The following is a 25976-nucleotide window of genomic DNA, read 5'->3' on the forward strand; positions in this document are numbered from 1 at the left end:
GTTATACTCGTCTACCCTCGTCAACTTCCTCCACTCTTACTCTGAGCCTAACAGCTCCTATAGTTCTACAAGCCCCCAAAGCTTACACTATATCAACCAGCTATCACTACAAGTGAGTGACTAGGGGTTAGGGTTTGAGGTGGAGTCAAGTATCAGGGTGATACCTTGACAGTCACCCAGCTTTAAGTGATATAATAAAGAATAGGCAAGAAGCACAAGAACAAGCCAGAGTAGCATTAGTATTGACAGCAGAGTGAATGAAGTGGTACTATGACAAAACAGTAGAGAGAGTAATGATCAAAGTCAGAGATCAAGTTCTATTGGATGTGTCAGATTTGAAACCACAGTCATAGAACAGAAAGCTCTTGCCTAGATGCTACGGACTGTTTGAGATAGTAGAACAATTGGGACTGGTTACATTTAAGATCAGACTTCCAAAATCTTACAGGGTACATCTGGTGTTCCACTTGTCGCAACTTCACCTCTTTCAAGAGGATAAAATTCCAGGCAGGTGACAACAGCCCCCACCACCAGTAGAAGTGGAAGGACATGAGACCAAGTACAAAGTGGAAGATTGTAGATGCAGGATTAGATGACAAGAATAGAGTCATGTATAGGGTCAGATGGTCAGGCTACAACAAAGAAGCCAACACCTGGGAGTACCCAAAAGCCTTAACCAAGGTTAAGAAATTGATTAACAATTTCCACAAGCGACATCTGTAAAAGCCCAGACCAATATCAAATATAGATGATCAAACAGACAAAATCTTATTTGATCAGTCAGTAAACATCTATGATGAGGACAGTCAGTGGCGTAGACCAGAAATAATATTTGACATGGTAGAAGAGTAATTGCAAGGAAAAATGTATACATTCTTGCCAAGAAAGAGATCAGAAGAATCAGCAGGATTCAATCTCAAGGCATATGAATCAGTGGAAATTGCATCAAAGACCAGAAAATTGGTTAAAACAGGACTCAAATGTAGCATTCCATGGGGATGTTATGGTCGTATAGCATCAAGAAGTGGCTTAGCAGTCAAGGGAATAGATGTAGGAGCTGGTGTCATAGACCACAATTACACAGGAGAAATCAAGGTATTGTTAATTAACAACAGTGAAACCTTGTTTTCAGTAACCAAAGGTGATCAAATTGCTCAGTTAATCATTGAGAAAATTCTATACTGTGACACCACATACAAAACAATCGAGAAAACCACAGGAAGGGGAACAGGTGGATTTGGATCCACAGGAAAATAGTTCGCCAGGAGTCTCACCCTTAAAGAGGGGGTAATGTCACAGTTTTTTATATATATTCCAGAATAAGCATGCACCTATCTTTCAGATATAGATAAGATATAGATTAAATGCACACCAAAGTACCCACGGAATAGTATAGAACCAGCTAGAAGGTTCTTGGACAAGGTTGTCAACCAGGTGACAGCTCACTAAGCAGTTCTACTCAGCATCGCTTAGTGGTCAAGACCCATAGATCACCTAATATTTTAGTCAGACTCTGGCTTGGGGATTCATCATCACCACCGGTTAGTAAGATGGTCAGCAGGGGGTAGTAGATAACCAATAGTGTAGCTAGCCTAAGTACCAGGGGTCTTGTCTTACAGTATTAGGAGGGCTTACCCAGCATGTATATAAGCCAGTAGGTCTGCGCCAGTTAGGGCCAGACTAGTTATAGTCATTTACCTGCTTCATTCTAAGCCATCCTCTACAGTAACCTGCATCAAAGCCCTCTCAAAGCTCTAGACAGTGAGTAGTCAGTGATTGGGTTAGGGTTAGGCTCTAGGAGGCAGTCACGGCGAGTCGTCGCGTGACACCACCAAAGAGTGCGCGTGGTGCGTGTTGGTTCAAACAAATTGTATGCAAGAGAATTTTTTGATGTGGTATATATGTTGTTAGAATTCATGTGCATGGATCCAACAAATACAAAAGAGGTAGTCGTACGAAAAAAATAGCACGTTCCAGTGATGTGACGCCAATCGAGCAATGTTTGTAAGCTGGGTGGGATCATGATATGGTTTCGCTAAATCAACCTACTTGTTTGACGCCTATATCTCAACCCAGTCCACTGCACGACAGAATCCCACTTGGACAAAGAGCTGAGCAGAGGCTCAGATATGGGCAGGACAATCTCGAGGAGAACGGTCCCGAATGGTGGTAAGTGCGTGCTACGAACGCTATGTGCATACTAATCGAACAGAATAAACGAACAGGCCACGGACCACAGGTTCCACCTGCGACCGGGATGAAGCAAAACAATGTCTCTAAGCAGCCGATCCAGCTTCCAGTCGAGCTATGGTGGAAGGTGATTGACTTTGCAGTGGACAACTTTTCCTACGACGAGAATGGTAGAGCGCAGTTGCGGGAGTTGGCGAGGGTGAGTCGGGCGTGGTGTACTCGGTGCCGTCTTCGTGCGGAGGAGAGACTGGATATCATCGAGAGGAACAAGACGGAAGTGCATCAACTGATCAAGAGACTGGACGAGCACCCAGAGCGATACAGCGTCATCAAGAGGGTGCATTTTGTGAATCACAAGATCAATAACTTTGGGTCATTTGCCGTCCGCATGGCAGGGAAGCTGGTTCATGTAGAGAGGCTCTACTGTGGTAATCATGGTATGTGGCCATGGTGCGAGTGGGACCCTGGACAGCTGCACGCGCACGGTTTCCTTCATGTGAGGGTTGCATTTGAGTCTGTGACCACCCTCCATCTCTTTGGAATCTCTTTCCCTTCTGCGGCAGTGTTTGGGAGACTGCTCTCTGCCCTTCCGCGCCTCGCCTCGCTGACATGCGAATATGTGCTCTTCAAGAAGCGAGGCATTGTGCGAGCAACAGGTCCCTGCCTCCTTCGCACGGTCGATCTGAATAGCAGCCCTGGCGTCATCGACTTCCTCGTCACGACCGGGGCCGGCACCTCTCTTCGTTATGTCACCGTCTGTGGACCTGTCGAGGCATGGTCGTCGCTCGTTGTTACCGCCGCTCCGTCCCTTTCCTCCCTCCACATCAGCCCGACTGACTATAGTCCTGGAAAATATGATGGTGCGTTGTCGAGTGTCTTTGTGGTCAATGCAACACAATCTTCATGGACGCTCTTTTCCTTCAGGCACAGGCCTTCTTCCAAATCTCACGCTGGCTCAAAACTTGCGCATCTTGTCAATCGACCTCTTCCCCGCCTTCGACCCGCGTCAGCTAGTAGCCACCTTGCCTCGCGCCTCTCTACCCAGCTTAGACGAGATCGGGATTACTGCACTGCAATCAGATGACAGCATAAAAGTTGATGATTCTGACAATGACTCTTATACGCAGATCGACCGAGTCCTCTCTGGGCGTAGATTTCCCACCCTTCGAAAGGTCACTTTACACCTCCGATGCCGTGTTGCTCCCGGTAAAGCGATGGACGTGACGTCCGAGGTCTCCTGGCGCATACATCTTTCGTCGAAGCTTCCACTCCTCCATGCCAGCGGACGACTTTTGTGAGTGAACGGTATCGTTGCCGATAGTCTCTTGATTCGAATTTGCACTTCATAATACTTACTTGAACCCTAGGTCATCCGTGTCTGTTGTTTTTGACAATGAATAGCTACGGTATTGAGCGCTTCAATAGTTTGAAGCTGATTGCATGAATGCGACGAAGATGTGGACAACGACGTGGACAAAGTGTACAAGCTCAGCAGTACATGCGGGCAAGTTGCACGCTGCCCTGACGTATAGAGCTGTGCGTATGTCTTTCCGTGTGTTTGGGTGCATCATTTCGGTCGTTCATCAAAGGAAAGTAAAAGTCAAAGAGTATATATTAAGCGTGTGACTAGAAGGGAAGCTCTTGCTCAGCAAATTGCTGTCCAAAGTGAGGAAACCAGCACAGGATCATCAATCTGGACGCGGCGAACTTAAAAAGGGCCTAGGGCCTGTTTTTGACCACGTGGATTTTCATGCGAATTGTACGATATATCGTTGATATTCCCTGGCAGAGACCAAGCAGAGTGGGCGGAATGGAAAGGGAAAAACCTTGTGTGATTCCTGGAAAGACACAGAAGGCGAATAGGAATGTAAGCGCGTGCAGAGACAATGGACCCAAATGCTGAACAGCGCGAAGGAGCGGAGAATGGACAGAAGCCGACCGTTATACGTGCGAGCATCACAGTAGGCGGGTAACCACTTGGAATTGAGCTAGACTTGCATGATGCCATCTGAGAGGGGCATTTGGGGGCAGGAGACTGAGTGGGAAGATCAGGGGTAGCCCAACTATCTTGAGGCACATAAATCTGTTAGTATGCACTTGAATAGATTCGTGTCCACCGCACAAATAACTGCAGAAGAATCATCACGGCTCCAGTAGCATAAGGGTAACGATTGTTCATAGCGGTCGATCCAGACGGCAAATGCAATCACCATCGTCAAGAGAGAAAAGCTGGTACGCCCGATAAAATCGACTGCGACCTAGTGACCAGCTCCATAGGACCAATACGCGGCGCACTGGATAGCAAGGCTGCATTCTTGGATAGAAACGCCTCATAGAATATCGGACCACGCGCAAATGGACGAGCTACAACCTCTTCGTCAAGCAAACAACTCAGGACGTGCTGTAGATGCTTCTCAGACGAGAACCGAGTAGAGAAAACAGGCTCAAGTTTAAGGATCAGATCAACTTGAGACATGGACCACAAGGAAGGTAGCAGCGAATAGAGACTCAGCGCGTGCCCGCCGCAGGGAGAAGACTGAGTCAAAGGAGGGAGACAAGCGATACAGGGCGGGTGACTTCCTAAAACGGCAACAGCCGGGATCTAAGTGCTGAACTAGCCTAGTTAACATTCCGTTCTTCCGCACAAGCGCGATAGCCGCTGTGGTATCTGGCTCACAGCAGTGATGCTACCTGAGATGGTTCGCCGACACGGGCATCATCAGAATGTTCTAGATCAAGCCGCCTCAGATTTATTTCAATAACAAAAGCTATCACAAATCTCAACAAAGCTTTCGTATCCTGGATCCAGCTAGCTGTAGGACTCGGAACGATACCTCATGCATGCATGAAATTGTCCGACCTCTGGAACCCGCCCAACGCTTCTGACGCATCAGAATCAGGCTCTCTTCCTCTTTCTACCTCCCAATTCTGGCAGGGTCGGTACGCCGCCGAAGTACAACTATCGCATTGATGCTGTCCTCTGTCCACGGCCAACTTCGCTGCCTGTATATTCCATCCCCATCTCCTTCTCTAACTTCCAAGCAAGGTGGGCGCGAACAGCGAGATCTACAGTGTAGAACTGAACGTCCTCCACTGACGCGATCCACCTATCAACTTGCACTGTAGGTCGCTCCTGATTGCGGAATCTCTATTTTAACGTGTCGCTGTTGGGAACGCTGAAGAGGTGGAGTTGAGTACCCATCGCTGCGATTAGGACGTCGATATGGACGGCGGTAAAGGGGACGGTGTATGAGGTGAGGGAAAGCGTCCTACGATCCTCGTATTCCCAATAGCCAACATATCTGATTCGAACAGGCGATAAGCGTACCGCCACGTCTTTGCTCCACACTAATGACAGCGAGGCCGAACACAAGAGATTGTCGGAACCCATCGGCCCTGTCGTACCCATCGAATACTTGTGCGTGAGCATAAACCCATATGGCATACGCAGCTGGCCCAATATCCCTTGATGATCCAGGCTGCCAAAGAGTGTCTGATTGCATACTTCCTGCAATGAAGGGAGACCATCCGCCTTGAAGACCTTGATACTCTGTAGCCTGTAGCGATTGTGGAAACCGAACGCAAGACATCTAGGTGGAAGGCGATCCAACTGGCGACCTCGACTTTCGTACCAACTTCTTATCGTCTCCTGACAGTGTCCCTTTCGGGCGTGTCTTTACGTGCCTGGAACTTCCGTCCCAGTTCATATATGCGGATCTTGTAGGGATCGATGCGGAAAGTACCAGGAAGAATATTTTATACCCTCACAATGCGCGAATCTCGTCGATGAGGCTTTGGGAGACGGTGAACTCGAGGCGGGAATACCGCGAGCATCACGGGCGTCCTTGGTTTCTAAGCTGTGCAATTCGCTGTACCGGGCCACCGAAGCATTGTTATTCCACTTCTTGACAGGTGTTGAAAGCTTTTCACACGGTTAGACACAGGTTGACGAGCGCGATGCATGTGTATCCTCGATCGTAAATTCTCTGCGAGCCTAGGGGACCTGAGCTAATGCTCTATGCGACACGCAAAATCCACGCCTCGCCATATTCAGGTTCAGGGGGACGATTATGGAACAAAGGTTAGGATCACTCGCTGTACGTGTGCCTGTATGCGCTTCTCATAATGGTATTTGGGTTCAGTGTAATTGAGTTTGATAAAGGCCAAGAGTTGCCCAGCACATAGCTTAAGCGACTAGCTTCAAGGCTGTGTGAGATCGACCAAGTGGCCCTTATAAACTGTGTACTTAGGGTGGTAGGATTGGGCAGTCAAACCACCCCGCTCGTCTACCGCCATCTGTCCACCGCATGATATCTCAACAAGCGACTGTACCTCCGTCAAGTGCACTACACGTCGGAGTCCCATTAAAGCCAGAAGTTCAAGCTGAAGAAGGAATCATCTCAAGCGAAGACTGTGAGTGTGCGTTGTAGATGTTACTTACACGATGATTGAATAGAATGAATGGGTAGGTGGCAGGGAACAATTCTCATCCGCCCTTGTAGCAACAAGTGTCAGAGTGCAGCAAGTTATTGTCTCTAAGCGACCGATAGATATTCCGGTAGAACTGTGGTGGAAGGTGATCGACTTTGCGGCCGACGAGATCCTCTGGTACAAGAATGGCCGGACGCAGATGCGAGTGCTTGCGAGGGTGAGTCGAGCGTGGTACACTCAGTGTCGCCGTCGTGCGGAGGAGAGGCTTGATGTCCTCATGAGAAGCAAGAAAGAGGTCTATCGGCTAATCAGAAGACTGGAAGAAAACCCAGAGCGATGCGGAGCTATCAAGAGAGTGCATTTCGTGAACGAGAAGATCAATACGTTTGGGTCGATTGCCGTCCGCATGGCAGGGAAGCTGCCCCAAGTGGAGACGCTCACGCTCTCGTGTGATAGGAGTATTCACAGCTATTTCTGCGACTGGGACGCTGGGCAGCTGCACACACACGTCTTCCTGCATGTGAGGGTTGCGTTCGAGTCGGTGACCACCCTAGATCTCTTCGAGGTCAGATTCCCTTCTGCGATGGTGTTTGGACGACTTGTCTGTGCCCTTCCGCGCCTCACCTCGCTGACATGTGAATTGGTGGAGTTCAAGCAGCCAAGCGTTGCGCCGAGCCCAGGGCCTAGTCTCCTTCGACTCGGTGCAGTCAATCTGGCGGACAGCCCCCACATCGTTGACTTCCTCCTTGAGACTAGGGCCGGTGCCTTCCTCCGCCATATCACCTACAGTGGATCTGTCGAGGCGTGCTCAAGGCTGGTGGCTGTCGCCGCCCCGTCGCTCTCTTCCCTCCACTTCACCCCAGCTCGCTACAAATTTCAGGTAAATCATGGTATGTTACCGCGTAGTCTCGTTGTCAATGTAGCGCAGCGTTCACGATCACTTTCTAGATCCCGAGTCAAGCCCCGATCTTCTTCCTGATCTCATGCCAGCTCAAGCCTTGTGTGTCCTGTCCGTCAGCCTCTCCCCCTACTCCAAGTTCGACCCGCGGCAGCTAGCAAGTGCCTTACCTCGCGCCTCGCTACCCAACTTACGTGAAATCGAGATCACTGCATGGGTTAGTGTAAACGTTAAATTTGACGCTTTAGACAGCGAGTCGTATGCACAGATTGACAAAGTCTTCTCCGGCCGTCAATTTCCCCTACTTCGCAAGGTCACCTTCCACCTCCGATGCGAGGTTGCTCTAAGTAAGGTGATGGACGTCATATCCGCAGTTACTTGGAGAACGCATCTCTCGTCAAAGATTCCCCTCCTTCATGCCAGTGGACGGCTCTTGTGAGTCAATAGGCTCATTATTGCTTATTTCCCGTTTGAATCTTGCACATGGATACTCATTCAAATCCTAGGGCCCCTGTCTCTGTTGTTGTACGAGAGAAGAGAGAGTACGAGGAATACGAGCACGACTTTTCTTCGTAGATTCGATTGGGAGGGTAGTGTCACATATATCAATGGCAGCTTGAATGTCGGGGATCAATCAATTTCGCGAGCTTCGTACCTGGCATCTCTTCACAGCATCCTGTGCTACGTTAGCTAAATTGCAAGGGTCCTGTTCATGTATGTGTAGCCACATTTCTCTCGCTACTACTTTCGCATCTTCCCCGTGCTCGAAATCTATTTGAGAGATACAAATATTCGCAACATCCAGAATTTGTTGAACACAGACAATGTACAAGCCACCAGCTGCAAAGACTACGTCTGTGTTGCACAGCCCCTGATTGGTAACTTCTCTCTTGCGAGGATACGCATTTTGTGTACGTAGATGTCTCTGATACGCGCGTTCCCAGGACATTGATCTCATCCCTCCTCTCCGCTTTGGAATAACACCATAGGTAATTTGCATCCTATATTGACCACGTGAGACCTACGTACGATCTCAATCTGGTGTGACCTGATGTGTCAAAGTTTGCGATGAGCCCAAGCTTAGAAGACAGGCTCGTAATGATCTGCGGGGTCAGTTACGGAGACGGGGAGACAGACGTGCACATTGAGATCCCCAGTCGTCATTTCGTTATCTGCACGCACTCTCGGACGCTCGATGCATGAGTTAATATGGGGATGTGGATGATCGACCTGTCGTGAAGTGAACCCTTATGGAAATCTTCTACCAGGACTGCTTCCGCCATATGGAGGACAGCGGCATCAATATTGAAAGGTAGATGGTTATAAGCTTCTAAGATCGACTAGATGCTATAAAGGACATTCGTGCAACCCGAGAACTGGTGGCTCCTGGTTCAAGGGCAAAAGTGGCTTTTTTCCCTAGCAAGGAATAGTGCTGCTTCCAAAACGATGCACGTAGCCTGTCAAAGCTCTGCGAATCGAGAAAGGTAGGATAGTACCCGAGGGAGGGATCAGGAGGAAGCTGAGTAAAAAGTGAAATTGAGCCATGAGTGCGCAGGACAAAGTCGGGATTAAGAGCAAGGGTTACTGCCCGGTGAGCATGATCTTTGAGTGTGTAGCGGTCTTCCCAAGATATCTATTTAGCTAGCCAGAAGATACGGGAAACGGGGAGACGCATCCTTCTTGTATCCCAAGCACGCATCATCGGATCACTGGAAGCGGTATACAATACGCTTTCCCCATCCAAGCCTCCTCCGCCCCATCACACGACATTCACACTGACAATGTTTCCTCCGAAGGTATACTCGCATCGACGAGTCAGTCGACCAGACTGGAAGAGCGCAATCCTTGGAGGACGAAGCAAGACGTAGCGTCAAAGATTTCTTGGAAAAGGTCGGATGGCGGAAGTGGCGTACTAATAGACAAACATATATGTGTATTGGCTCCTGTGATGATGAGGCCATCCACTGAGGATGGCGCTCGAGAGTATCATCCACAAGCTTGTTTCCCGCTTGAATTGAACACAATACCACACGTGTCCGTCGTGACCTCCGATAGCCAATTTCTCTCCATAGCCTCCCACTGGACATATGGTACCCACCTCATCCCGGCAGTGACTCATGACTGACGCTGTTCGTAAAGAGACTGTGGCATCATATAGACAATGTCACTCAGTCCATGCTTCGCATTGAAGAGAATGAAAATCCGCTTGGGCCTGCTGGGAAGCACGATGAGCAGCAATGCGATGCGCTAAAGTACGACTGACTCCTTGCGGTATTGCACGTATTGATTAAGTAATGCGCTCCACTCTGGGCGGCCACGAACCCCATATCTCGGAGCTCAGGGTCTATGCAATAGAAATTCAACTTTGCGCACGATCCTGCATTTCACTAACAGGTTGAGCATGGAATGATGATTATTTCGTAAATATACTTACAGGCTACTTACTTCGTGGAGCAAGTTTCTGCGCCGGGATGATGACAGCATTGAGGAGTCGGCTTGATTACATTTGCAAGACCTGTCAGACGTCGCAGTGATGGGAGTAGGACAAGGAGTCGCTCCGGTTGAACCGGGTATCGTATCTATCGCGCTCAGTGATCAAGCTTTAGGCGATAGTTCAGTGAGATGTACGGACAGATCTTTGGTAGCCCTGTGCGCAAGCATGGAATAGACGAGGTGACTCTGCGGATCTGACGTCCACAAAGTTGTCGGTCGGATGACTATTGAGAAAGTGGGTTCTCAGGATGAAATGAGGCAATTCTGAATATGCCCAGATATGCATCATGATGGCGGCAGTATTCTGTGCATATGCATATGGAGAAGGCAGCCGAGTGCTTGTCAAACCACCAGAAAAGGTTGGAGAAGCCGACGGCGAATCGCCTGAATAGCACAAGTGACATATCAATGATCTGGTGCGCTCTACGAATAGTATGACGACCTGCTGCGAAGACCAGCAGTGTCCCGGCTTGGTGAGATAATAGCCCCGTGTTCGACGGCGCGCAACTCCTTGAACGATCCTGCAAACGCAAATTGGCACGCCTGCACAGCTATGCCTTGTCATCCATCAACGTAACAGTAAAAGCAAGACAGCCGTAATACAAGTCCTCAAGTCGTTTTCCCTTGACTTTGGTGGCGTTGGTCATACTGGTCATAGTCATTCCATCATGCTGTATGGGCTCATCAAGGGAATCGCAGGAATAGCGCACTTGATCACGAGTTGTGATACCTCCTGTCGAAGTGCTAGTGGGATTGTTCAGCGACTAATGTTCAAGATCTCCCGCATACCGATGTGTTGTTCTAACAGCGGTTTCCATAAATCTTGGCTGCGCCGATCCGGACTCCATGTTCTCACGCGCCGCGGCTTGTGGCCTCATCTTCGGCTGACTGAAGTCCTGCAGGGCATAATATGAATACGGAGGGTGGCATACAAGACTTGTATGTGAACGGTGTACTGTAGTTGGGCAGAAAGGCATGATACGAGCGAGACGCCGTAATGACATTAGGTAATCTCAGAAGCCGGTCTGCTGGCGCGCCGCTAGGGTTTACATTAATAGCAAACGCTGTAAGCATCCGTTTCCTGGTTAGCATTGAACAGGGATTTATTCGGCTGATTATTGCGGTTCGACTATTATTTGATCGAATCACTAGAGTGACCCAGCTGTCATCTCTCCAAACAAACATGGCAGACCTGTCTCGTCTACTAGGTGAGGCTAGCGCATACCCGCAAGTCGCCTACTAATCTGCATCTCGAGTAGTGAATGTTGTTGATATATCTCTAGCAGTTATACCGGCCGCCCTGCGCCACTACGCATGCCGGGAAGATCATCACAAGGGAGGTCTCGAACGCGGCCGAACCCTGACAAGTAGTCTGTATAAACTAGTCCATTCTGGCATGCAACCCCTTACTTGACTTCGACCTCATACCGAACTAAGCTTCCGGATTGATAGGAATGCAGTCGCTCCACTCTAATCCCGGAGACACTTAGTACCAACAAACCATGTCTGTCTCCCAAGATGTCTAGCGTCGGGAGACTCGATTCACAATAAGGGTGGGCGTTCCGATACAACGGAAGGAGTTTTATGGTACGAAGTCCTTCGCATGCAGTTTCCGATACCTCGGCAAGGCATATGACCTTGTGCATCCAGCCGGAGTTATGATATCGAAAAAAAATAAGCCCATGTCTTTAGGCAGCCGCCGCATGCGACATTTTGCTCGTCTAAACTACGACAAGATCTCGACGCGCAAGGAAAATGGAAGTCCAGAAAAGGTACATTCTAATGTCATAATATTTCGGCATAAATCATGTTCCACAATAGTGAATGATTCCTTCAGTGGCGAATCCCCGACTTATCCCGGGAATCGAACCATTTAAGTCAGTTGAGACGTCTCGTACGTTTTGTATGGCAAATTCTACGATATCGGCTAGTGTGCATACTCATCTATCTCATGTGTTAAGAATCGTAATGCTCGCTAACATCTAGACAGGATGCGGCCGGGTCTAATGAAAGCAGATCATGATGCATTGCCACTCGAAATATCATCACCATTCGCATGGAGTCTCCGGGATGGATTGAAACGACAGGCGGATGACCTCCTTGATGACCTTCGGGGCTGACAGGTAAGTATGCAGTGAGGCTTACTCTGTATCGCCGTAGGTGTATCTGTCAAGGCCCTATCAGCGTCTCTAGCTATACAGTATAAAAGCCGTACTGCAACTCATACCATCCTCAGTTTCGCTTACCTCTTGAGCACTTCGACTTTCGCATCCTCCCTCAGATTTACAGCCTGCTTACAATGTTCGGCAAGTTCACCATCGCCCTCGTCGCTGCCGCCATGGCATTCGTGCAGGTCCGCGGCGAGTCTCATACTGTCACTTTCACCAACAAGTGAGTATCATTGAGTCTGCTTCATGTCGGTTCATTGATCACATAAACTTTTAGCTGTGGCTATGGAACTGTCTGTGCTTTGTGCTTCATGAGCATTCTGCCGCTGTCTTATTCGTTATATAGCCTTACTTGTGGGGGCCTGACGGCGTTCTCCTCTCCACTGGTAGTCCTTACACCAGTAATGGCCCTGCCGATGGTTTGATCGCGTGAGCTGAGATATACTTTGGCTTATGTGACGAGACTTACACACACCCTTTGAACTTCTGCAGTTACTTGCAGACTGGTATGCAAGCATCCACACTATAATCCAGTGCTTTTATACCACTCATTTTTTACAGGCGATTGCGGCAACAATGGTGAAGATTGCACCTTAATCGAGGCATCGCTTAACAATGCTGGTGGAAGCAGTGCCGATATCTCGCTCATTCCTCCGTATGTATGTTCCCATCATTGGAACTACTTCGATTGATTTTAGTTTAGGCACGAGTTCTCTGTAACGAGCGGATTCGGGTGAGTGATTGTACCCTCTCTTGTTTTGAGAAATTCACCAATGCATGAAATGTCTAGCTATTACAACGGTTGCGATGGCGCAGGTGCAGACTGTCAGTCGCTCTTTCCCCATCATTTGTTAGCAGTATCTCATAATCCTCCTGATGTAGGCACTGATAGCAGCTGCCCTGATGCCTTCCACACCTCAGACCAGACCTGGGTCCAAGTTGGCTGCTCAGTCGCTAACGTGAGTGCTTCAAATTTTAGAAGTAGCCGTGAAGTTGGAATAACGGGGGGTGAATGCTCAGGTCGACCTGGCCATCACATTCTGTGACTAATTTGATTCGTGCTGGAATGGTGGTGTAGTACCCGGAAGGAGCAGAAATTTGGTATTATGTATATTGTGTCAATTGTACAAACTCAATGATGTATAGTCATGAGTGTGACCACATTGTATAAAGGGGATATAATCCCGTTGCTTCCAGAAGACCGTTTTTAAGTCGACTTCTGTGATCGCACTGTCCTTGATGATTTCCCTAAAGAAGCCACGGCATCTCGGCAGCACCGTACGCCTCGTCATCGGCATCGCCACGGCCCACAGTTCCTCCAACGGTTTGGACTCACCACTTCGATGATTTTAATATCAAGTTAGAGTCACACACTCAACAGTCTGCTCCCACTCGACTGCCTCTATGTCCCAAATTGCGCAATAATTTATAGCACGGTTAACTAGACTGCAGTGGAATCTGAATCGCTTTCTGAGCTGAATCCATGTCTTGGGGCTCAGGCTGATTCGGAACAAGCTTATATCAAATCTTGTTGACTTTCCAAATTGCGGATGGGCAGAGATCTAGATTTATCATTCCTGAGAGCCTTCGATGCGGAGGGCCGTGTTGTGCCCGCACAGTTCGATACGGTGTTGGTCAATGATGGTACTGGCGGACAATTTGGTCTTGAAGGTCTGTGCTCACTGTACGGACTGCTGGGATAGGTCTAGCTGACAGCTATACTGACAGGCTATCGAGTTGGACGAGTTGCAGTATTGCAAAGGAGCAGTCCATCCATCCATTCCCCAACAAGCAACCTCCTGCGTATCTCGCCTACGTCGATTAGTTCACTGCGTTCACAAGGTCTGATATCAACACCGGACTCTACAAAATCGGACGCGCAGTGTGACCAAGGCGGCGCACGGTGTAGCACTATCATCAGGCGAGTTTTCAGTATTCAGTCCATAGCGGCTGATACAAGAGTATGAAATCGCCCTCATGTTGTGCATTATTGTGTAGAAAGGTAGTCGATCGTCACCATGTGGTAATGTATGGATCAGGCTAACTTCGGAAATTCAGCCGATATAATGCCGCGGATTTGCAGCACTAGCTGACAGACTCTCATAGCCGGCGAGTATCTCGTTGGTTTCTGTAAAGTGCCGAAAGCTAATATCTTTGTACAAGAACTCGACCAAAACGGACGTTGGATGCGCATACTATGCGTTGATACTGCAAGCTTTGGGCTGACCCTGAACACCCCAAATCCTTGTCCAACCAGCCTTTACGGCTCCGTGAGAAGGTCAACCTCGTCGCCAATTCGCACTAGATGCTCTTCTGGGATGTGCAGAGCATGAGTATCGTGCCACTCAATGATCTTGTCAATTTTCCTGCATTGATGCCAATTGCTGAAATCGGGGAACGCATTCCGGTGACCTTTCACCCAGTCGAAGGTGATTAACCCTACGTCTCCCGTGCACAGAATGTTCTGCCTTATTATATCGATACAGTGATCTGAATATGATTCAGTTGTCTTCCCTGGCAGCACACGCAGTCTAGTAGCTTCAACGTGCCTATATGAATCCCTTCTGAATGTTCCTGATGGTTCGTCTTGTAGTAATCAGAATAGACAGCTTTGCGTATGGCATTCTGCAAGTTAAATCGACATCAGTACGACGCTCGGCCCACGAATTGGAAGCACTCGCTAGGCAGTGGAGATGATGGCTGATCTCGAGAGTGGCCATGTATCCTCCACCGTCTTCAGCATGGTATTTCGTCATCGAGGGCCGAGGCGCCTTGCCAATCTTGATGAGTTCTTCGCTTGAGATTCTAATCGGTCTCCCTATTGAGAGTGAGTTAATGATCCTTGTTGTAGACTGCGATTGTTATAATGAATCACATCTACCAACTAGCTGCTCCCAAGCAGCATCCACCTCAGGGCTCGGGGGGCCACAATATTCGGAAGGAAAGGTGAACGATCCGTTGAATTTTACATTATGGTAATCGACGACGTCCAATGCAGGTGCTGAATAAATATGTGTGAGATTTACTTTGCGATTGTGTGACCCTTACTTACAGTATGAAGACAAGGTTCTCCAGCACTCGGGCTCGTTAGAGGGACGACGGGACGAGAAAAATAAAAGAGCTGAAAGACCAAGCAGTATGCCGTGGGCGATCCATGGGCCGACTCGAGCAATGGTCAGTCGCGAAGTAGATTGCTCTGACTTTGTAATGTATCCGGAAAACTCAGACTGCAGCAGCCTTCTGGAGGCTTCTTCGTTGCTAGCACAAATAGGTGAGTACTCGACTGACATGGAAAACGGTGATGGGTGGAACAACGAAAGACGCAGCTGGGACTATTTTTTAAGGTTTTGCTCATCAGATTTTCTGGAACTGTTATGTATTCTCAGGTACTTCTGCTGGGTCGACGTTCAGGCGTTTTCCATTCCAACGGGATGAAAATAGATAGGTGGGACTTGGCGCTGCTCCATTTATATCGTATTTCCCATTCCAATCGGTCACACATTTTACAGCATCTGCAGGAGGCCCCTTGACAATGACAAATTACGTACGTCGGATAGTCATCAGCAAAAACGGGAATTGCTGGAACTCTGGACCTCTGGAACCATTTGGCAGCAGCCGCAGACTAGCTGAAGGCCGCGAAAATTTCACGCAGAGTTCCTTTCTAAGCATGATCTAGCATAATTGAGGTACTTACGATGACTGTAGGTGCACAGCACACCTACATATATGTCTCGAAACGCCGGCGTGTCAGAGCGCTTACACAAGGTTCTGGCAGCTGAGCGGCTGGACTGCTGAAATCGCTTCTGAACTCATCTGGAAGCTCTGGTACAGCACTTCAGGTAATTTCTTGTTTTGATGGTGTACACATGCTCAAAGTTCTTTCTACCTTTCGATACTGACATGAACGCCAGAATTTGGGCATGACAAGAGCGAACAGCCAATTGTAACTGCTGCTAGTTTCGTTCTTAATAATCAATAACGCGAAAGTTATCCCACGTGATCCTTTTTTTCGAGTGAGCATTCAACATGTCCAATGATTCTTTGATATTAGTATTGGTGTATGCTGATGCCTTATCAAGGATGCATAGACCACTGACAGTTTTGGGGCCGGGGCATCTGGATACGCGATGATGGTGTTCAAATTTGACTGATAAATTTCGTGTTCGCAACTCTTTCAGTATTCCTTGAAATGATATGTCACACTCGGGTACCTTGTGAAGGTTGTTGTGTGTCCGATGTCTGGAATACAGTGCCATGACACATTTCAATTGGAATAATTGCGTTTATTTTAAGACGATTCATGAGGTATATAAGGCCTAGGAATGCGACTCTGACTAGCAATCCACCTTGCTGATCTATCTCACTATGCAGCCAAGGAGCCTTACATTTGTTTTTGCCGCGCTTGTTTCTTTTGTCTCTCTTGGTGTTACTGCAATGCCGTATGGTGTTATCGGTGAGTATGAAGACATATTCGCCAAATTCAGCTGATTCTAAGATTACCATACCTTACAAAGCTCATCGTGGTACAGATGTCTCCGCGGCTGAACGTAATAGGAAATACTAACAGCTACGCAGAGGATGCGTCAACCGATGACATCTTCATAAAATATGCTGATAAGCGTGGTCAGTAACATGTCTCCACCGTCAAACGTAATAGACAATACTGACAGCTATGCAGAGGATGCGTCAACCGACGACATCTTCATAAAATATGCTGGTAAGCGTGGTACGTAATATGTCTCCACCGTTGAACGTAATAGAAACTACTGACGGCTATGTAGAGGATGCGTCGACCGATGACATTTTCATAGGATACGCTGATAAGCGTGGTAAGTAATGTCTCCACAGTTGAACGTAATAGAAAATACTGACAGCTATGCAGAGGATGCATCGACCGATGACATTTTCATAAAATACGCTGGTAAGCGCGGTAAGTAATTTTCTTATACTCTGAGGCTATTGTGGTACTATTGCTAATGGCCACTACATCAAGATGACACGGTGTCAACGGACAACCTTTATGGTCCCAAGTATACAATTATTGACGTTACCGATGCGGTTGGTTATTTTCCCCCCTGAACGTTGCGCGCTGACAATGATGTGAAAAAAGGAGAATTAATAGTCCACTCGAATTCTGTGAGCAGTTTGACCCGCAAGGGCACAAAGTAAATAGTTACATTCCGCTTCCCCCCACTAGGATTTCCTATGTAAGAGTTGATTGGTATGAGTGTATGCATTACTTGGTATTGTGTTGAGTGTAACGTGAGAGTCCTTCGTTGAATAGAACCTGATTGTCTATGGATACTACGCGCGTCACAAATATTTAGCGCATCTGTACTTCAGCTCCTGACGCAATAACAAACCCAAACTTTGAGTGGGAGTACTTTTTACGATGTGGGCGACGAGACCTGTTCCTGTTTTTTTTTCCCTTTAAATCATTTTATCATATGCGAGGGTCGAGCCCCATGTAGACAGGAGCTGCGTCGCGTGTGTAAGGACTAGTAGAAAAGAGGAGATGTCAACCGACATCTTTTCGAATTAGGTTACTAGAAGTGGATGCTATACTGGCACTCAGTGAGAGTAAACGATCACACTGATATATACCGAGTCTATCATGGATGTTGGTAAACGAAAGCCAAGTATCGCACATCGACATGCAGGAGTCTGTACTATAAAGGCGACGACGATGGGTACCACTATAATATCATGCAAAAATGTGGACATCGGACGTTAAACGTTGAGTGCTGCTAAATTACAGAGCATCTTGGAACGCAGTGTGCGGTCAAGTGTAAGATTAGGATATGTCGGGACACTCGCGCTTGCCACCTTCATGTCTTTCCGACGCTTCTTTGTCTGGCTCTTGCTTGACCCCGCTGTTCCTGTGGTCTGTTTGATGGGGGAAACAGTAGTGGATATCTTGGCCGTAGTTTTAGCCTTCGATGGCGATGAAGATGATCCCGCGGTTGTCGGCTCAATGAGTTCATCGTCGTTGACTTCATCTTCATCTATGGGCGACATCGTCAACGATCTACGAGAATTCCTCTCTCTACCTCGTATGGGCTGTGATTCACCCTTCTCTCAGTTGCGAGTGCGATGGCTCTTCGGGGAACAGAAATCCTCCTCGCGTCCACTTGGGGACCAAGATCGGCTGTGTAGGAATATCCAGCCTTCTTGAGCAGCACCGCGATCCTTGATTGAATCCAACAAATCCTCTCTATCATGCTCGACTTGACAGCTTAAAAATGGAATGTAGGAACTATGCCTCGAACACTTACACCATGTCATGAATGCCATTTCTATTCAACGAGCCGACGATATTGGGAATTGGGGACCTCCCACTTTCGTAAAACGTACGAGCTCGTCGGCCACTCTCTCGAATTTCCGACCTATTGATCCCGTTGTCCCGACAAGCGACAATGTATAGCTATAATACGTACAATGCTCTGGCTGTCTGCTGTGGCATCTGCTGCTGGACAGCTTCTGGTTCCTGTTCCGGCCAGTCAGACAAGCTGCGGTCCAATAATGAGATCTCTTCTCCGCAGCGCAAGTTGATGCACTCACTCGAGATATCTAGAACATGACTATTCCTCTGTAACTGTACATGATCTAACCAAGGGGGCTGGAGACCTATGGCAAAACGAATAGTGAGACAATCTTCCACGGTTGGCTGGCAAAGGGTTGATACTCACCCAACTCGAGAAGATGATGCTGCCATTTGGTCCGAAAGAGATTGGGCACAACAGAGGCGCTGACACGGTCGAAGTTGGAGGGCCATTCCGACATTCTCATATATAACAAAAGCATGTCACACACCCACATACATGCAGTAGACATTATGCCTTCCGGCGTAGGTATAGTACGTCCAGACATGTTGGGGGTGGATGTGGCTGTCCAGGAGGGGAGTGCAAAGGAGGAATCTTAGCCCTGTTCTGATTCAGAGCACGTACGAGGATCGTGTCAACACAAAGCCCACTGGTCTCGAATGTAACTGAAAAGTGGCGGAAGATGTGGCTTTGACAAACGAACAACCACGACCCACACAGAGATCAGGTAGAAAAGAGTTCGGCAAAGCACAAGGACCTCTATACAACTCCAGTTGGTACAGTCGGTTTGAGCAGCGCCAAAGGGTTTGCAGCCATTCTTTCACCGTAGGATGTGGCCGTGTTGTACAAAGTTCACAGAGGCTTTTGCCATCGTTGGCGCATTTTGAAGATCACAAATCCTCTATCACAGCCACGACCTCTGCGACACAATCTTAAGCTCACACACCACCTATGTCACTGTACCCGGGCATCCCTCGCCACTGCCTCTCACCTTCCTCCTGCTCTTCACTGAGCTTCATTCTCGCCAGGACTTCTGCCCAAGCACAGCACATTCCCCCCACGCCCTCATACAAGCTATATGGCCTGTCGGCAATGCGCATCTTCCCATTACGCTCAAGCGCCTGGTAATCCGTAGCCAAATGTGCGAGGTGCACCGCCCACGAGAACCAGTACCGTGTACTTGTAGAACCGTCAAGTGCACCTGCTACCGCAAGCAGCGCGTAGACGCTCCCCGCAATGCCGTAGCATAGGCCAACACCCTTCGTGACCAACCCCCTCGTATAGACGCGCTCGCCACCCCGCTTGAGCGCCTCAGTGATGTCGTCCGCAAGCGGGGCGGAGAGTGCGAACCCATCGCCGAACATGAGAGTAGTGTGGGTAGGAATATCACCATCCCAGGTGCACCATGGCACCATCTATGGCTCATGTTGGCACAAAGAAGTGAAAGACGATTAAGTAACCTACTGGACGAGCCTGTTAGTTCCGTCATCTTCGATGCTAACCTGCTATCAGCCTTTTGCACCGGCAGCCTGGTACATGTCCCGTCCTGCTTTCGTCGGCCAATTTCCTGGTGGATCCTGGATTGAAAGCAGCCACTCCGTCGTCCCGACGATATCTTCCCAGTGCGGCCTCAACAAGTGGCAAGGGGAAGAGACGAGCATTTGCAGGATACCAGCTATGCATGAGGATGATTGGAATCCGATCACCACGGTCTTTGTTATTTTGAACTCACCAACCCCATGTGCCCCACCAAGGTATCTTTTTCCACGCCAGCCACATAAGGGGAGGTGCTTGAGCCCTTTCTTCGTCCTCCAGCCCTGCCTTGTACAGCTCTGCACCAAGCCGCCCGCGCTTCACGATGTCGTTTATGGTTGCCTCCAGTTACTCGAGCAGATGACACAGTCATGCGAGACGTCAAGGCGATAGTTTCTGATCCGCTTGTGTAGCTGACGAGAGCCCTGATCGGAGCAACAAGAGGGCATACAGCAACCCGGCACGTCCGTACAGGATCTCGCACCCGTCATCATCGAGTTCTTCTCGTGACACAAGCGGTAAAGCACCTCTGAGCACATGCACGCCTTGTCGATGAATCTTCCTCGCTTTGGGCTTCGCGCGCGCTGGTCGCAGAGCCATGTAATCGTAGAGGACCAGAGTGGCGTTGCCCACGCTAGTTTCGAGAAAAGACGTATGTGAGGCCGTATGTAGGACACTGATTTCCTCTTCAAACAAGGTGCGAGTGGACCCAGACGCAAGATTCAACCCCGGGACCAGGGACGATAACTTCCAGTCCATCAGAACGGGTCCTACATCTTGTTTTTACATACACTGATTACTTCACCGAGCAGATTACAGACCTGATAGCCCAATGTATACCCCCGGCATCCATGTCAGGTGTCCGTGTACACGCTGGACATTCGCAATAAGCGCGTTCTGCAAGTCGTTCTTGAGAGATTGTGGATCGAGCGGAGGCTGATTCGTATGCGGAATATACCGAGCCTTTGACATTTTGTACGTCGAGTCGAGAGAGGGCAGCCTCGGGCCCTCAACGCCTGCACTGATGGAGCCTGAGTGAGTCTGAGATTGCTAGTGCTAATGTGTTGTATCCCTTTGGGTTTCGGACTGAGAAACATCAAGTCACACTCCACAGCAAAGTTGATAAGCAATACCATGATTCTTGTAGCATGGCAAGCTTCGTTCGTGATGCCAAGAAAGCATTCCTTGACCAATTTTCTTCTATTACACGATTGAGTCGAACTGATCAATGTGTCTTCAACTTGAATTCTGGGTGTGATGGAAGTAGCGTGACAGTAAGACAGGACCAATTTAGCCGCTTTCAGACGCCGATGCGACACGTCTTTCGACTTTCGCCCGTCTCGTCGACATCCTCATCTGCTGATACTATGTTCGAGCTCTTCAATGTTCGACTCGATCTTCACCTGACGCTGATGGAAGCAAGTTCATATGTTGTTTTCAGCTTTCCTTTGGGCTCTGGATTAACCAAACGTATAAATATGAAAAGCATAAGACCGGCTTTAATATACAACCTTTGGCATAGATATTGCTGACGGTGTATTAGCACCTATATGTTGAGCTGATTTCCACGTTCTGGAATCTGGGAGACACTCGCGGGGGAAGAGGTCAAATGCCACACCGCCAATTTTGATCCTGTTGGCCAATGCCTCATGTTCTCTAGGCTGGACGCTTGGCTACGACTCGGTTCCTGACAGCCCACTAACAGCCTACTTATCTAGAACAAACCAGTGTGGTAGCTTGTTTGGCCTAAAGAATTCTAGAATCAATTGATTACTCGGTAAGTCTCTGCACCCAGCTTCGGTTTTGTCTCACTCATGCTCGTGCCTGTACAGATCTTGAATATGCCTGATAACTGTGCATTGAGTTTTCACAAAGCGTACATACCCGGCCTTCGTAGCCAAACACAGTGCCAATGCGGAGTTCGAACCCACGATGTGGCCAGATCTCCTCGCGGGACTCTAGGTTTTAGCTTCGTCCCCGAGCTATACTACAGATGGCAGCGTAGTGCCGCCAAGCCTCCGTGTTTTCGTGACATATCCGGGCCTTTATTGGGGCGGCCCCTGTATATCTCCGTCCGCGGACGCAGTCACGTCTGACCAGTATTCGTGTACGGATAGGGCTCATGGATTCCTTTCAGACTTGCAGCGAACTCGAACGCTTGCGCGGAAGGAACCCGAGAGCGAAGGTGAGCCGTTTCTGCGTATGATTAAGTAGATTGCGCTGTCTAGGACTTGGTGAGGGGCTTCGACGCGACTTAGTCTTGATGAATAAGTCAAAGATGACGAGCGATCCCTGGCGCACGAGGTGATTCGGAATCGACGCCAGTCTTAGATATCACCTGAAATCTGAGTTCCTATGACGACTGCAGCTTCAATTCAGTCCTGAGGACACCTATATTTGTTACCACACAGTAACCAGTGGGCTCATCCCACGTTCTCGTTCAACTGTCTATTTCCATCGCCATATTTATAGACACTAAATAGTATCGGCACTCACATATAAAGTGAGAAGGCTGTGGATAGCATGGCAGAAGTGGTAAGCGCGTCCAAGAATGAAATGACCTGTTGATACGATCATAGAGGTGTCTCGTGCTGGGCTTGGGGCGCCCTGGCTCCAATGATTTTGCAAAACTCGGGAAGAAGTTGACGAGCAAATCGCTAGGCCCTGCTTGGGACCGACGCAATCAAGCAAATCGGTCGGAGGATGCGGATAATACGGGGCCGAGATGCGTGGGTGAGCAACGAGGACTCGCCGCGGGACGACGATCGGACCTTGTCGGATCTCTCAAAATGGCAAACCTGGCGCGCGATGCCCGTGTGGGAGTCTCGCGGAGTATGAATAGAAACCGCGTGGTACCTCTCGGCATCACGGCACTGCGCCGATATTGGCAAAACGCCACATGGGCGCGGTGGCACGCGTTCCTCGCCCGGTCTTTTCTCAACCACGTCGAACCGACGCACGTTAAACGCGCCAACACCCTTCTCCTCGCCCCCCACACTCCTTTCATAGCGCGCTTTGGACGCTGCCGACCTTCCAACACCCCTCATCTCCCCTGGGCTCAAAAATCGAAGAAATTAACGACTAGTCAACGTCAAATATGCTCTCTCGCCAGCTCTCGTTGCTGGCCCTCTCTCTGGCAACCGTCGCTCCGACAACTCTTGCCCAGTATGAGAACCATACTGCTGGCTCATTTGAAGATGGCGGCAACACGCTCGTCAGTACCATGATGGTGAGTGTATGCCATCCGGCCGTATCGACGGAGATCAGCCTGGAGAGAGAGAGCACTTGTTACTGCTTGTATTCGCATCATTGCCGCACTCGAGTAAGGCCCGAATACTTGCAGTCTGTGGGAACATTTCCACCAGCTGCGTCATGGTGTCCTCTTGACAGTTGCCAAATCGACCTCGTCCACATCTGGGGCCATGTTCCAGAGTTCTTGCCGTTCGATGCTTTGGATTCTCGTAAAGAGAAATAGGATTCATAATAGACTCAATACGATGAGTATGGTACTACTCGTTACTCCCTGGTGCTATCATCTGTGTTCGTCGTATAACGTTCTTATTTTCGTTTTCGTCATGTTTTTCTCGCTCGTGGTCGCTGATGGGATCCTTTCCCACAGATGTTCTTGGGCAATGAAGAAGTTGTATATATGCTCGACAAGACAGAAGGTAATGCTGCTCAGATCAACGGTCATCCAGCTTGGGGGTCCGCGTATAGCGTCCCAGGTCGGACCGCGCAACCCATGCAAGTATACACAAATACATTTTGCGCGTCGGGTATGCATTTGCCAAACGGGTCATATGTCACTTTCGGAGGGAACGGGGCTGTTGGTCCTGGTGGAACTATCGGCAACGTTTTGGCACCCGGCGGATACTCGGCGACGTATGACACAACATACCAGGATTGGTCGGGGTCGGATTCCATCCGAATTCTTAACCCGTGTGCGTGGTCTGACATCTCTCAGCCCGAATGCCAGTGGTTCGATAATGCCACGGTGCTGCACATGCAGAAGAAACGATGGTATGCGGCCACTGAGCCACTTGGCGACGGCACTATTGTCATCATGGGTGGTTTTGTCGAAGGAGGATATATCAATCGGAACTACCCGAACGTCGATCCTGAATATGAGGGTGGCGCGGCTGAACCGACGTTTGAGTTCTACCCTTCCAGAGGTGACGCACAAGTCATGCAGTTCATGATTCAGACATCGGGCTTGAACTCGTATGCACATACGTTCATGATGCCCTCAGGCAAGATGTTCGTGCAAGCAAATGTGTCCACCAGTGCGTCCGACCTTTAGCTTGTGCATTGACCTACCTAATATGTTAACAAGTGTTATGGGACCCCCTTGAGAACATTGAGACACCTCTTCCCGACATGCCCGACGGTATCGTCCGTGTATACCCGGGTTCTGGAGCGACGGCCATGCTTCCGCTGACGCCCGCCAACAACTACACGCCCACAATTATGTTCTGTGGGGGTTCCGACATGCCTGATTACGCTTGGGGTAACTATTCCTGGCCATTCATCAACACGTTCTGGAACCCTGCGTCAAACAGGTGCCACCAGATCACACCTGAGCCGACCGATGGATCTGCGCCTGAGTACGTTGAGGTTGATAGCATGTCCGACCCTCGCACCATGGGCCAGTTTATTCATCTCCCGAACGGGAAGATGTTAGTTGTGAATGGTGGCAGGAACGGGACTGCTGGGTTCTCGAAACAGACGCTCTTGATCACAAACTTCAATGACATGCCCTACGACGAGTCGCTCGCATCCGATCCTGTTGGACAACCTGCCCTATTCGATCCCGGTGCACCTTCTGGCTCCCAGTGGTCAAGTGAGGGATTCGACACGTCGAACATCGCACGCCTCTACCATTCTTCCGCGCTCCTTATGCCCGACGCGTCGGTCCTCATCGCTGGCTCGAATCCTAACCTCGACGTGAACCCTAACGCCATCTACCCGACCCAGTATCAGGCTGAGTTTTTCTATCCTTCGTATTTTGCCGCAACAACGCGCCCTTCTCCCCAAAACATGCCCAAGAACCTCTCCTATGGTGGTGACGCATTCGACATCATTGTTCCAGCGTCTTCTTACTCTGGCAGCGCCAACGATGCTGCAGACAACACGACAGTATGGCTCATCCGTCCAGGATGGACGACCCACGCCATGAACATGGGTCAGAGGTCGATGCAGCTCAATAACACTTACACGGTGAATAGCAATGGGACCATCACTTTGCATGTCGCGCAACTAATTCCCAACGCAAACTTGTTCCAACCTGGGCCTGCGCTTCTGTTCGTCACCATGTCTGGTGTCCCAAGCAATGGCACAATGGTCTCCGTTGGTAACGGCCAGGTTGGCCCGCAGCCGACCTCGCCTGTCACGGTTCTGCCTCCCAGTGTTCGCCTCGACAATGTCACTGGGACTGCGGGAGGGTCAAGCAACTCTGGCTCTAGTTCCGGTTCAGGCGCGAGCAGCAACAATAATTCGAGGGCAATCACGTCGTCGTCGCATACAGGCGCCATCGTTGGTGGTATCGTTGGCGCGGTTGCGCTCGTCGGCATTGTCGGCGCGCTAGCCGGGGTATATGTAGCGCGGAGGAGACGGGCTCTGGCCCAGCAGCGCGCCACAGGAGCGTACGGGATGTCGATGGCTGGGGCCCCGGCGGGCGGGGCTCTGGCAAGCCACGGGGTGCGGCGCTCGGACTCGAGTGCGTTTGTACCGCTGCAACTGGACAGCCGGAGCACATGGGACGTTGCAGGCAACGCGAGCAGTGCAAGCTTAGCGGCGTATCACGACGATGCGCGCGGTGCGGGACACAGTAGCGAGTTTGACCCTTACTACCAGAATGCACCACGGCAGAGCACGCAGGTGAGGTATTGATTAATCAGTGGGCGTGGACCTGCTTTTGCTTCATGAATGGACTTGAATTAT

The 25976-nt window shown here is 49.5% G+C and overlaps 6 protein-coding genes across 6 annotated transcripts; 5 read left to right on the forward strand and 1 right to left on the reverse strand.

Moving 5' to 3' along the window:
• Positions 1-2129: 2129 nt before the first annotated feature.
• On the forward strand, positions 2130-3488 carry FIBRA_01903 (uncharacterized protein; the record flags this gene model as incomplete). The annotated part of the gene is made up of 3 exons (XM_012323771.1): positions 2130-2169; positions 2226-3050; positions 3115-3488. The coding sequence occupies 3 exons, from the start codon at positions 2130-2132 to the stop codon at positions 3486-3488; spliced, it is 1239 nt and encodes a 412-aa protein (XP_012179161.1).
• A 3009-nt stretch (positions 3489-6497) lies between these two features.
• On the forward strand, positions 6498-8095 carry FIBRA_01904 (uncharacterized protein; the record flags this gene model as incomplete). Its single annotated transcript, XM_012323772.1, has 4 exons — positions 6498-6603; positions 6660-7511; positions 7570-7954; positions 8026-8095. 4 exons carry the CDS (start codon positions 6498-6500, stop codon positions 8093-8095), a joined length of 1413 nt encoding a protein of 470 aa, XP_012179162.1.
• Positions 8096-12311: 4216 nt separating this feature from the next.
• Positions 12312-14005, forward strand: FIBRA_01905 (uncharacterized protein; the record flags this gene model as incomplete). Its single annotated transcript, XM_012323773.1, has 10 exons — positions 12312-12403; positions 12458-12473; positions 12527-12609; positions 12673-12686; positions 12742-12835; positions 12884-12913; positions 12971-13005; positions 13073-13139; positions 13739-13864; positions 13933-14005. The coding sequence occupies 10 exons, from the start codon at positions 12312-12314 to the stop codon at positions 14003-14005; spliced, it is 630 nt and encodes a 209-aa protein (XP_012179163.1).
• Positions 14006-16545: 2540 nt separating this feature from the next.
• FIBRA_01906 (uncharacterized protein) lies at positions 16546-17259 on the forward strand (the record flags this gene model as incomplete). Its single annotated transcript, XM_012323774.1, has 7 exons — positions 16546-16633; positions 16695-16703; positions 16756-16803; positions 16859-16906; positions 16962-17009; positions 17063-17110; positions 17174-17259. 7 exons carry the CDS (start codon positions 16546-16548, stop codon positions 17257-17259), a joined length of 375 nt encoding a protein of 124 aa, XP_012179164.1.
• A 651-nt stretch (positions 17260-17910) lies between these two features.
• On the reverse strand, positions 17911-21008 carry FIBRA_01907 (uncharacterized protein; the record flags this gene model as incomplete). The annotated part of the gene is made up of 5 exons (XM_012323775.1): positions 17911-18185; positions 19495-19918; positions 20236-20461; positions 20521-20806; positions 20858-21008. 5 exons carry the CDS (start codon positions 21006-21008, stop codon positions 17911-17913), a joined length of 1362 nt encoding a protein of 453 aa, XP_012179165.1.
• A 2125-nt stretch (positions 21009-23133) lies between these two features.
• Positions 23134-25925, forward strand: FIBRA_01908 (uncharacterized protein; the record flags this gene model as incomplete). The annotated part of the gene is made up of 3 exons (XM_012323776.1): positions 23134-23265; positions 23656-24319; positions 24370-25925. 3 exons carry the CDS (start codon positions 23134-23136, stop codon positions 25923-25925), a joined length of 2352 nt encoding a protein of 783 aa, XP_012179166.1.
• Positions 25926-25976: the final 51 nt, after the last annotated feature.

The sequence above is a fragment of the Fibroporia radiculosa genome, assembly GCF_000313525.1.
Source record: "Fibroporia radiculosa TFFH 294 genomic supercontigs, scaffold977, whole genome shotgun sequence".
Taxonomy (NCBI): Eukaryota; Fungi; Basidiomycota; class Agaricomycetes; order Polyporales; family Fibroporiaceae; genus Fibroporia; species Fibroporia radiculosa.